Below are 13,144 nucleotides of genomic sequence, written 5' to 3'. Positions count from 1 at the left end.
GGAGGCAAGTCAATGGCATCAACTGCCACATCTCTAAGCGTGTAGGTGGAGACTGGACAGGTTCGCGTGCAGAACCGTCCCCTGCTGCTGCGATAGAAGGTCCTCCCGAAGAGGCAGACGAATCAGGGGATCGACTGACATGCTGAGTAGCTCGGGATAGCAGTATCTTCGTGCCCGGTCGCGCCTGATCTTCTTCAGCACTCTGGGTATAAGTGGTATAGGCGGAAAGGCATACAATAGACCGTGACTCCACTCGCAACGAAAAGCTTATCCGAGCGAGTGTCGCCTTGGAAATTCCAACGCGCAGAACTGATGACATTGCGCTTCCTCTTCTGTGGCGAATAGATCTAACCAAGCCTCTCCCCATTGCCGAAAGAGGCCTTGCGCCACGTCAGAGTTCAGACGCCATTCGTGATCCATCATGCACCGACGGCTGAGTTTGTCCGCCCTGGAATTCAGAGAACCTGCCAGGTGTTGAACCACCAGGGTCACGCCCCGATGTTCCAGCCACTGTCAGAGGCGCAGAGCCTCCTGGCATAGGGTCCACGACCCCACCCCGCCCTGTTTGTTGCAGTGCCACATGGCGGTGGTGTTGTCCGTGAACACCTGCACTACACTCCCCCGGACAGAGGGGAGGATTGCCTTCAGTGCTAGTTGGATCGCCCGCAGCTCCAAAAGGTTGATATGGAGCCGGGACTCCGCCGGAGACCAGAGGCCTCATCTCCGCCTCTCCCATGTGGCCTCCCCAGCCCTGGAGAGACGCGTCCGTCACATCCACGTGGGGTAGGGAGAGGGATCTGCCACTGACCCAATCGCGGTCCGTGAGCCACCACTGCAGCTGTCTTGCAGTGCCCTCCGAGATCAAGACATGATCGGACAAGTTGCCCTGATGCTGGGCCCACTGAAACTTCAGGTCCCACTGCAGAGCCCGCATCCGCCACCGGCGTGATGCACCAGAAGGATGCAGGAGGCCATTAGCCAAAGAAGCCACAGCGTCAACCTGACCGAGACTCGGGATAAAGGCTGAAAGATCGGAATCAGAGCCTGAGTATCCCGAACCCGCTGTTCGGGTGGATAAACCCGAAACTGCGCCGAGTCTAGAACCGCTCCGATGAAGAGGAGCTTCTGAGAGGGACTCAGGTGCGACTTCGGCACGTTGATGGAGAACCCCAGCAAGTGCAGGAGGTCGGCCGTAGTCTGGAGGTGGCTGACGACTGTCTGGGGCGAGCCCGCCTTCAACAACCAGTCGTCGAGGTAGGGGAAGATTGACACCCCTAACCTGCGCAGATGAGCTGCGACCACCGCCATCACCTTCGTGAACACCCGTGGGGCGCTGGTACGGCTGAACTGAAAGTGCTCGTGGCCTACCGTGAACCGCAGGTAACGCCGGTGGGCCGGCAGGACAGGGATGTGAAAATAAGCGGCCTGCAAGTCCAACGCTACCAGCCAGTCTCCAGGGTCCAGGGCAGCTAAGACCTGAGCCAAAGTCAGCATCTTGAACTTCTCCTTCTGGCGGAAGCCGTTGGCGTTCCGTAGGTCCATGATAGGGCGTAGGCCCCCTTTGCCGTTCTTGGGTACCAGAAAGTAGTGGGAGTAACAACCACACCCTACTTCTGGCCCAGGAACGCGCTCGATGGCCCCCTTGGCCAAGAGGGCCGTGACTTCCTCTTGCAGAAGTTGCAAGTGATCCCCCGACATGCGGTGGATTTGCAGTGGCATGGCTGGAGGGGTCTCCTTGAAGGGGAGGGAGTAGCCCCTTCGGACGATCTGCAGCACCCACATTACCGACGTGACAGCGCGCCAGTGGGAGAGGTGATGGCGAAAGCCGCCTCCCACTGGCGTCACAGTTTCCACAGCCGCCACCGCGCTGTTGAACATTCTGCGGTGCGTGGCTGGAAGCACATCTTGGGACGCCCCTTCCTTGGCCACGAAAGGAGCGAAAGCCCCCCCGATTGCTGGCGTGCGGCTTGAGAGGCCCAAGGACTTGGCCGTAGCCCTGGAGTTCTTAAAACGCTCAAGCGCATGGTCTGCCAAAGAGGCGACGGCCATCGAACGGCATGTCCAGAAGTGTGGCCTGGACATCGGCCGAACAGTTGGCGGACCTCAACCAGGCGTGGCGTCGAACCGCCACTGTCGTTGCCATCGCTCTGCCCAGTGAGTCCGTGGTATCCAGCCCACACCGGATGGAATATCGCGCTGCATCTCGGCCCTCCACAAGGGTTTGGGCGAGTTTAGCCCGGACCTCCTCCGGACATTGTGGCAGCACGTCCGCCACCGCGTCCCACAGGGTGTCGGTGTAGCGGCCCAAGAGACAGGCGGTATTGACAGACCGCAGTCCTAAGCTTAGGGACGAGAACACTTTTTTTCCGAACTGTTCATATCTCTTGGATTCCCGATCAGGCGGAGCAGACGGGAATGCAGTCTGGGAAGTGGAGGCCTGGATAACCAGGCTCTCGGGGTGGGTTGGGTGGACAAAAAGCAAGGGTCTCCCGGGCCGGGCGGTAGCGTCTGGCCACGTTCCTATCCACAGGCGGACCTGTGGCGGGCTTGGACCAAGTGCCCACAAGAACGTCACACAACGCCTCATTAAACGGCAGCAGAGGCTCACTGGAGCTTGACTGCGGTTTGAGGACCTCAGTGAGGAGGTTAGTCCTCACGGCCGCGATGGGGAGCTCAAAGTTTAAGGCCTTGGCCGCCCTCGTCAGCACTACACTGTAAGTAGACCCCTCCTCCGAAGCCACGGTTGGAGGGGAGACAAATCCAGTGTCTGGCGAAGTGCCAATACCACTGGCCTCCCCAAGCTCATATGTCCAGTCCTGTTGAGACTGGCACTCCAGTGCCAGAGGGTCCTCCGACCCCTCCCAATCTCCCTCGTCATCCGTCTCCTGTAACAGGATTAACAGACGGGGCCTCCTTATGGAAATTAAAATCCCCAAAGGCCAATCGGAAGCGGCGCCGTTCCGGCACCAGAGTCGCAGGGGGAACATTGGGGACGGCGTCCACAGTGGGCGCCGGCACCGGTGAGTTCGACCGGCAACGACCCGGAAGCGGATCCGGCGAGGTCCTGCGGCGCCGGGACCGAAGTCGCCGGCGGCATCGGGGCCGAAGCATCTGACGGCGTCTGGGCCGAAGCACCCGACCTGCTAGGGCCTCCAGCCGGGAACGCTGGGCCCAGAGGCGCCACGGAACCCGACTGAGGAGGGAGGGACCTCATGGCCATGAGGTACCGCTCAATCTCCCCCGGCGTCGCGCCGTGTCCAGGGACCCGAAGGTGTGGGGCAGGCGGCGACGCTTATGACTCCCTCGGAGCTGCGTGGGCGGTGTCGCCTGAACCCCCGGCCGCATCCTGCGAGCGTCTGGGTGGGTCGGAGGAACAATGACGTCTCTCCGATCTCTCATGCCTCTTACCTGAGGACTTGGATCCTGACGACCGATGTCTACTCACGGAGCTGCGATGACTCAGAACCCGCGACCGGTCCCTCGACCTCCCGTGGGACCGGGACCGGGACCTGGAATGGCGCGGGGCCGACTGCCTGAACTCGAGTCGCTTGCAGGACCGCTCCCGCCTAGCTTTAGACGTCAGGGCCCGGCAGTCGGAGCAGGTGCGGTCATCGTGGTCGAGGCCTAAACACTTCAGGACCCGGCGATGGGGGTCTGTAACTGACATCAGTCGGTCGCACTTCGAACAGGATTTGAACCCGGGCATCCCTACCGGCACCGATAGAGTCGAAGACTCAAGGAAAGAAATGATCAAAAAGTTCAGTCAAAAAATGACTAGGGGTAGAGCTTCTCCGGATCTGCTCTAGCTGGAGCGGAAAAAAGAAGAACTGACGTCAGCGCGCATGGGCGGCGTCTAAATACTCCGACCACGTCATTACGGCATTAACGACGACGGACGCGGACGACGCCTACCGACGCGCAGGGGTATTGCTACGCAAAACTTTCCGGATCCAGTCTGACGCCTGGGGATATTCTAAGGTAAGGAATCTATCACTAACGTGTCTCTTTCATATGGCCTATGCTCAAGTGATGCCATGTTCTTTTCTGACACTATCTTGCTGAGCCTCTTTAGGTGAGAGGCTATGTTTAAATTTTGAGGTGGTGTTCGCTCTTTGCAAACTGGAGAGGACCGGTTCTTGTCGGTGGAATGTGCTCACCCTGCGCTGTAGTCATAACAAAGGTCTCATCAGCGGGAGCTGTGACCCTGGCGCAGGCTGGCACAGGAATCTGAGAGGCTGGGCGCTTGCTAGAAGCTTCAATGAAAGGTTTCCAGTTGTTTTTAGAGGAGGTGTCTGATCTCCGGTCAGTCAGTGAGTCAGTTGGTCGGCTTTGGCGGTCTGGTGAAACATCACGGTGCAGACGTGCAGTCGTGTTTGTGGAACAGAGAGTCCTGGCCCAACCAGAGAGGGACAGAGAGAGAGAATTGGACCCTTCTCCAGCTTACAGATGCCTAATAATATGGTGAGGTGTTCTAAGAATGTTTTCATTATACTTGTTTATGCTTAACCACTTTTTCTTTTCAGCTTCCCACATGTATGTGATGGTGATTGCTCATTAGTTATTTCTTTCCTTGTCATTCTATCTTTATGTAATAAAGAGCATTAGTTATGTCTTCTTCCTTATCATTTTATAATAAAGAGACCCCAATGTGCATTAGTTTCATTTGTCGGTTGTCTCTGAAAGGGAGGTTAGAATCTTTCTTGTACCAAGTGCTGATGTATAGAAGGACGGTAAGTTTCCCTTCTTACAGGTAACGGATGACCAGGAATTATTCCACTTCTAATTAGGGATGATTACAAGTACAATCTTTATCTCATATTCTTTGTGGAGGAAGGTCGGGCCCCTTTTTTACCAAGTGCTCACAGAGGGATGGGTTATTTCCCCTCTAATGGATAATTGTAGATACAGAAGGGAAATCGGCTCCTCAGCAGGGAAGCCTAAATTGTTAGTAGGTCAACCCAACATAGCGTAAGAGGTATGGACTGATTTTCACCGGAAGGTGTTGCTCGTGCAGGTGATCGCCGGGAGGAGTTGCGGATTCGTATTAGGGTGTGTAGCTGATTCGAACTAGCGTGCGTTGCTCGTGCATGTTGTTCGTCGGGAGACGTTGCTGATTCGCACAATGGTGCGTTGCTGATTCTCACAAGGGTGCGTTGCTGATTCGCACCAGGGTGCATTGCTGATTCGCAGCAGGGTGCGTGGCTCGCGTAGATGTGCGTTGTTCGTCGGAAGGTGTTGCTGATTTGTTGGAAGATGTTGCAATACATACCCTCAGAGCTATGATCTATAGTAGCTTTAGTGTCTTTAGTTGTTAGTATTATTCCTTTCTCAGACAGGTATTCTAAAAGTGTGGTCTGTTTAGGCAATCTGGGAAGGGATGGTGCACGTAATGTCCTGAAAGTTGGCAGAAGCTTCTAGGCAGAAATATAGGATTTTCAGGTCATTACAGTATATAACCCTAACTTTTCCAAAGCAAATTTTGGGTGAACAGCGGGAGAGAGTGCAGGTCACTGTTTGGTGGCAGAGATCCTAGTACTGCGGGCACCACTGCCTTTGCCTCTCCCATTTCCACAAAAGTCAACTTTGCCACACTGTCCTTGCCATCCTGACTGATGGCCTGGGAAGAACTGTGAAGCTGATAGGATTATATACTAGTGGCAGAGATCATTTTTAGTGCTAGTCTTGTTTGCATCCTACAACATTCTGGCCTGGAATCATAAAGCTGTAGGAGACACAAAATCTTGTCTGTGTCTTTGTTGATTTTTTTGAGCATGGAGCCAACTTATGGCCCAAACAGGGGTTCCCCATTAAATGGTAGGCCAATGACAAGATATTGTACCTTGCGGCAAAACACAGTAATACGCAGCCGGGCATGTTGGTGAAGCAATATACTAGTGTTTATTTGCCTAGTGTCAACATTTGCAGTATCGAGCACACATCTAAAATTTGCATAGGAGATCACTTTCCCCTTATCAATAAAGTTGTTAGCCCTCATTCTATAAGTATCTGGAATATGCTGCATCAGATCTTTATTCCCTTCCCACTGGTGTCTACTGTACTTTGAGAGAAGTGTCACTGAGTAATCAATGAATCATTGGGTACTTGCCGCCATAGTGACAAGCTTGGTTGCTGCACCAATTTTCTTATTGTCTTTATCTAGTGGGAAAGTGAGGACTCATGTTGACCCAACCTATACCTTTTGCACTGTTTAAACCTTTTTGCTTCCTTACTTCAGAGGTGAAGAACACCTATTAATACGTTCTAGGAAAAAGTGATCCCAGGGGCGTGTGACAGCAAGATGGTAATTCACAGATTCATTATCCACCTCACTGTACATTGAAATGAAAGGTCTGACTGACCATTTATCCCATTATTCTAGAATATCACAGGTCTCCCTGATCAATAAGGTCAGCGGGGTTTTGCTATTTTTTGTAAAAGAGCCATCGCCCACTAGTTATACTAGTGGCACACTTCATCACGGGATTCCCACCCTTTATACTTAGTGTATTCAGGCGTGCTTCAATGCTTGAAGTATAGGGGGAGATAGAAGTTATGGAGGGATCTAGTGTTTTAAAATTACCTGCAGGTATCCCTTCTTTATTTTAAATGTATCAGGCGGAACCTTCAATAAGGTTAAAACCAAAAAAACATTGATGCTAGTCAGAGCTAGAGCCGTAGGTGACGGCTATCACTAACTCCAGCTCCAACTCCCTGGGGCTTATTGCAGAAGGTACAGCAGACGAATACGCAGCAAGAACAAAGTACAAAGAGGCAATAGATGGAAGGGAAAGTGTGAAAATAAAGAAAGACAGAATGGACAGAGCAGGGGGGAGAGCAGAGAAACAGGGAGATAAATATGGTTGATGGATGTAAAGAAATACAGATTCAAGGACATTTACCAGCTGGTTTGAATATTTTGGGCAGGTTTACTTTTGGTTCCCCTTACAGCCATGTTCAAATGTAACCTTTAACTGCTGCTGTCACCATTATTCAGGGAACAGTCCATGAGTTCTTGAATACATCTGAATGCGTACAAATTTTGCAAGCGATAGCTACGGATGCCATTTCAAATATATGAAGGCCACAAACGCTGCAAGCCTTTGTTCTACAATGGATGCAAAGGGAAAAAGGAAGAAATACTAATTAAGGGAGGAGAGTTATATTAATGAATTGTTGTTTGGTTGATGCGTAGTATAAACTAATCAGAGCAATAGTAGTAGACCAGACTGCTTTTAGGTATGCCTTTCCACCAGTGATGTGCAAAATCAAGCCTGAAGACCCAAAACATATGCCAATAAGAAAACTATACCAAATAATTCACCATAAGAAAAATGTAAATAACCTATCAGACAACAGAAACTATGACTGAGTCTAGGATTGAAATGAATACATAGCTTTCATTCTGCTTCATCTTTCCTCGATTAAAAGAAGGTTAACTTCTTAAAACAGCTATCTACATAACAATCATGTATACAGTGCCACACTTACTTTAATTCAAGCTTCCTCCACTGGATAATGAGCTGAGTGACTGCATCAAGATGTTTACGTAAGGATAGGTCTCGGCTGGCATTGTCTTCCCAATCCTAAAATATAAATGACATTTAAATGCCTTACTTTATTTTTCAAACCATGTGTTCTGGACTCAATCAATAGATTTAAGATTGGCTAGTTTGGTAGTGAAAAAGCGGTGGCCTTAAATGGTACAATATAGCCTTAGAATAGCTGGAGACAGAAATCTTTCAATCATGATGCATCCACAGTGACTGCAAACGATACCCTATTAGCAGCCTTACTGTCACACAATGAGAGCATGTAGGAAGCTGGCTCTGTATATACTATACCAAAGGGAAGTATAGTGTGCCCAGAGTCCAGTGGATCCACAAAGGTAGGCAGAGGTTAAAGCAGATAGTTTATAGCAGATATTTGTGGTAGTGTGGGCGAGCAGTAAGGCCTTATCAGAGGATAGTGTTAAGCATTTATTTTACACACTCAGGCAAGAAATGATTTCACGCATTCAAGGACTGAACTCTGACCAATTTGTTTTGTATAAAAATGTTACGTTTTATTTATTTCCTAGAACCAAGTCAGGCCTGGCAGAGTTAAATAAAATGATACTTTGCAGAAAAAATACAGTTGTATGCAATTGTATGTACTTGGTATTGGTTACAGATAATCACTTTATAAAACCAACTGTTGAATTACTGTACATATACCTTATAATTACTTAGTGAATATTGGTTGTATTACTTTGCAGATTACTTTTCTTACGCAGCGTGGTATACCTGGATGCCACAATGGGACCTTTCCTGAATAAAGGTAAGTAAATTCAGTTTTGTTATTCAAATACACGTATGAATTTTCACAGAATTTCCAACTCCACACTTAGTTTTTTTTTTTACAGAAAAGCAGTCAATGCAATCCTATGGGAGGAAATGGAGCCATCGGTTTACAGGTAAGGACTTAGTTGTGGGAGTTGGTTTTCTAGGGTTAGAACCAAGGTTTCCCCAGGGTAAAGGATGCACTCTCAAAGCACTCTCAGCGGCACTAGAGTGGCCGGGTGCAGAGTGCTGAGGCTCAATGTTATCCAATGGGAGATAGGGGGCCTCCGATTGGTGCTTGCTCACGAGCAGGCCACAAGTTTGAGGGAGAAAAACTCTTGGGCTTAAGCTCAGGGCAAAGGGGGGTCTAAGTTAGCACCCAAGGTGCACCCACAGTGGCACTAGGGCAGCCAGGTAAAGGGTGCTGTATTGGAGTTGGGTGCCCTCTTACTTTCAATGGGATACTCCGGTTTGCAAAACACTGCAGGTTCGGGGACGAAGAACTTCTGGAGATGACCACCACTTGGAGTGGTAAGATGGGATGCAGAGGGTTTCCTGGACACCATCAGTTGCGCCACCCAAGGCCGTGGGGCGTTGAGTGCTGGGTTTCCTTTAGCGTCTGGTTTTCTTAACAGCTCCTGGTCGCTGTTGGGGACCCTCAAGATTGAGGCTGCAGGCATCGGCTGGAGGCTTGGTTCTCAGGTCAGGATCACCAGGGAGACCTCCTCGGGCTGTGGGCGTCTAGTGCAGACTTGTGATTCTAGCTGGAACCAGAGTCTGTGGGTGAGCAAATCAGGTGCTCATGGGAGATAAAGTCTGGTTTGAAAAGGCAGGGCAAGTCCTCCGGGTTCTTGGGGGCTGCCGACAGCAGGATACTCCAGGATTTCGCTGTAGTAGGTCGAGGTCGGGACAGGCCGGTAGGGGTGGGGCCAAGTCAGTTGGTGTCCTCCTCCTCTTCTTCAGCGCGGCTCTTCAGTCCTTCTTGTATCTTCTTGTCTGAGGCGGCAATGTTTGGGGTTGCCCCTAAATACTTAATTTTTTGGCATTACAGGTTGGTACAGGTCAGGCCCTATGTGTCCCTTCCTTGAGTGGGTATGTCCCATATTATGCCACCCTCCAGTGGGAGGGAGGCATAAGCCTCACTCTGGATTGCTGGGTCCCCCCAAGATGGACTGTGAGTTGTGCTTCACCTCGCCTCCCCCACCTGAGGGGTGGGGTTGGCAAAGGTGGGCCTGAATCTCCCGCCCAAAGTGGGGGTCATAACAGGTGGGAGCCAGTTGCTGGGAACAACAAATGGCTGGGATAGCTCACAAAGGCGGCAAGCCTTTGAAGCTTCCCCTTTGTGGACCCAGCCCATCCTGGGCGGAGGAGGCTTGGCACCTCGATCCAGGATGTGCTTTGTTTCAGGACCCCGAGAGCGGCAGGCTCTCGACCCAGCGGTCCAGAAATTTATCTGGTGGAGGTAGCTGAGAGCAGCCACTCAGCCTGGACACTAGTGGTAGGTCGTTTTTCAGGGGGCATCTCTAAGATGTCCTCTGAGTACATTTTTCATTAAATCCAACACTGGCATCAGTGTGGGTTTAATGTGATGAGAAGTTTGATACCAAATTTCCCAGTTTTCAATAAAGCCATTATGGAGCTGTGGACTTCGTAATCACTAACTCTCAGACCATATACTCTTTATGGCATTACTGCACTTACAATGGCTAAGAATGGACTTAGACAATGTAGGGGTACAGGGCTCATGCACATGTACACTCACCACTGGTATAGTGCACCCAGGTACAGAGGTGTAGGCATGGCACACAGGGATGTGTGCCATGTTGTCTCTTCACTTTGTTCTGTATCAAAACATGTAGCCTGCAATGGCTGTGTGTTTTTGTAAAAGTACAGGGCCTCTAAAGGTGGCACAATAGGCAGTGCAGCTTTTAGAGGCCTTTCCCTAGTCACAGTGCCCTTGGTACCTTTTAAAAGGAACTTACATGTGGCCAGAGAGCAGCCAAATGGGTTTTGCAACAGTACAGTTTAGGGAAAGAACATAGGCCCTGGGTACCTGGTTGGCAGGAACATAGGGCACACTTGGTCAAAGTACATCAACATTAGCCAAAAAGTGGGGGGCAACCATGCAAAAAAGGGGCACTTTCCTACAGAGCGTTATAGCTTTCTTTGTAAAATTGTATTTCTACTCCATTAACGAGAACTAAAATTCTTCCAATGGTTCTCAATATTACCACAATATAAAATAGATCATAAAGCAATTACCTATCAAATATACATGACAAGTTGAGAATCAATAATGTTGATAGTCGGTGAGGGTGCCGAGGGGAACATGGCGTCAGATATTCAGCCTGTTGGGAGCTGAGGGATGGCACAGTGGCATAAACTTTGAGATGTGAACGTGAGAAAAACGTAGAGCAAGAACTTGAGATAAGATTTTTTTCACCTTGGGGCATGATAAGGAATCAAATCCATCTCTTGCCGCAGTCGGAGTGGGAATCGAAGTGAATGCTGGAAAGTGCTGAGCATTGGGCTCCGCTGGCATTGGAATTCCGGAGGAGGAGTGTGATGGCTGCACACATTACCCCTCCTGAGGAACTTTGGCTTCAGCACCACAGTTAGAGGAGATTCTGCAGCGTGGGAAGAATACGCAGTGCAGTAGAAGGAGCTCAGAGGGAACAACTTTATGGCATGTGGACTAAACCTTGTTCTCAAAACCAGAAATTTGGAAGCAGGTGAACAATCTTTCAAGATTCGCTCAGATGTTGCATGTGCAACTCTGTCACAATGAATAGTTAACCGGGAGTCACTTAAAGTGTGACCACTGGATATAGGGGAAATACCCTTTCTTAAAGGAACGGTCACTCACTGTATGTTATCCAGTGACATGCTTCATCATCGAGTTCCTCTCGAGGGTTGGGGCATGCTGCAACCTCTTTCCTATCGAACATGCAAGCTCTGGAGGCAGTGAATAGGTCCTGGGTTGGGTGGGGACCCTAGATGGCTCGAGGTTATCTCTCTCTTCATTCTGACACTGTACACTAGGAGGGTGAGTCACAACCTCTGCTTCCCTCTTCCGATTTTTTACATTGCGCTTACAACTCTGGACAGACAGGGAGAATCGGGCAAGTATATGGATGAGCTTAGAGAATTGAATGCAAAAGCACAGATGAAGTTAACAGCCATGTTGAGAGTCATGTGTCGTAATAAAATGTGCACTTCGTGAATCCATCAAAGTAGAGGCCTTTATTACACAATGAAGAAAAAAACAACACAACCTACCCAATTTAAGTGAGTGAGCTTTTTGGAGGGAGTGTGTTTTGTGTTTGGTGGTGGGTGAATGGGGAAAAAAAGAGGGGAAAAACAAATTTAAAAAAACAAGCGAAGTCCAGAGCTCAAAGGGAAATAGAAATCATGCCTACAGATGGACAGGCAAGGGTTTCAAAGGGTGGAGAGAAAAGTGGAGGTGGGGAGAAAGGGGAAATAGTGGGGCACGGTATAAAGCACTTGTTGGGGGGAAAAATAGTGCTCAGTCAAAGTATTAAGCAAAAGATATTGAGATGGCAGGCAACTTTAGGTGTTGATGTTGATATATCAATGAATTCTAGGAGGGAATGCTGGCAAGGGAGAAGTTTAAATTGGGTGTCCTGACATGGAATGTGAATGGTTTGAGGATGAAAAGGAAAAGCGGCTAATAATGGATTATTTACAGAATGGTAGAGCACAGCTTATATATAATGTTTTCAGAAATGCCTCTATTCAGATATCAAATAAGAGACATGTGTAAGAAATACAACCGATTTCAGCAAGTTGTAGCAAAGGACTACTCCTGTTGTTGTAAAGGGGTGGCAATTATAGTAAGGCCAAACCAAGGCATAGAGATAGTAAAGCAGGCAACAGATAGCTTAAGACGAGTAGTGGTAGAGATGAAAAGATTTCACAGCTTGTCTACATGTGCAGGGTACTATGGCCCCAACAGATCATTCAGAGCCCCTTAAATAGTTAGGTTCTGCCCTAGTTGAGTATTAGTTCGAAAGAGTTGGCTTTAGCTCACAATATACTTCTGGCAGTTACGATTAAAGTCGAAATGAAGGCCTGTGATGGAGAAAGGTGGAAATATCTGATGGAGATCGTCTCATTTTGGTTTTGAATGGGGTTTATGAGAGCGTTTAAAGAAATCTACAATACACCAATAGCCAGGGTGCTGGTAAATGAGCGGATGTCTCCTAAGTTGGAAATAAGTCGTGGTATCAGGAAAGGATGTTCTCTCTACCAATTTCTCTTGAAGTTATACATCGAACCGTTAGAGCTGAAGCTAAGGGAAGACAAGCGATAGTCGCTTTTGTTTGTATCTGGCTCGAGAGAAAATTAGCATTATATGCTGATGATTTAATAGTATATACATCCAGTTTGGTTAGGTCAGCCCCACATGTTGAGCATGTAATAAAGGAGTTAGGACGAGTATCGGGATATGGAGTAAATAGAGCAAACACCTAAATTATGACATGAAATATGTCCTATAATGTAGGCCCAGTGAAAACAAGAATGAGATATCTAGGTATAAATGTCCAACACAATTTAGAGGTGAACTTAGCAAAATTTGAGGTAGAATTAGGATTTCTATGAAGAAACCGAAGACAAAGTGAGATAAAGGGGATTTAACAATGTCAGACGTACAGTACTACTGCTGGGAATTTCAATTCCAAAACTGTAGGATGCTATTGGGGGTCCCGGATTTTTCAATTAGGGAGAAGATCTGGAGGGCAGTTTTGTGTGTCAAAAAGAGAGGGCCTTTTGATATAAATGTGGTTCCCCAAGACACTTAAAGA

General features: G+C 48.9%; 1 protein-coding gene across 1 annotated transcript in view; it reads right to left on the bottom strand.

The window, feature by feature from the left end:
- Positions 1-13,144, bottom strand: part of MDN1 (midasin AAA ATPase 1) — a 2,142,100-nt gene that overhangs the window by 727,612 nt on the left and 1,401,344 nt on the right. Inside the window, exon 68 of the mRNA XM_086926648.1 lies at positions 7,489-7,583. Within this exon, the coding sequence (XP_086782774.1) occupies positions 7,489-7,583 (95 nt within the window). The remainder of the gene's footprint in view (positions 1-7,488; positions 7,584-13,144) is intronic.

Source organism: Lissotriton vulgaris, chromosome 6 (assembly GCF_964263255.1).
Source record: "Lissotriton vulgaris chromosome 6, aLisVul1.2, whole genome shotgun sequence".
NCBI classification, from domain to species: Eukaryota; Metazoa; Chordata; class Amphibia; order Caudata; family Salamandridae; genus Lissotriton; species Lissotriton vulgaris.
This window is presented reverse-complemented; position numbering and strand designations above follow the sequence as displayed.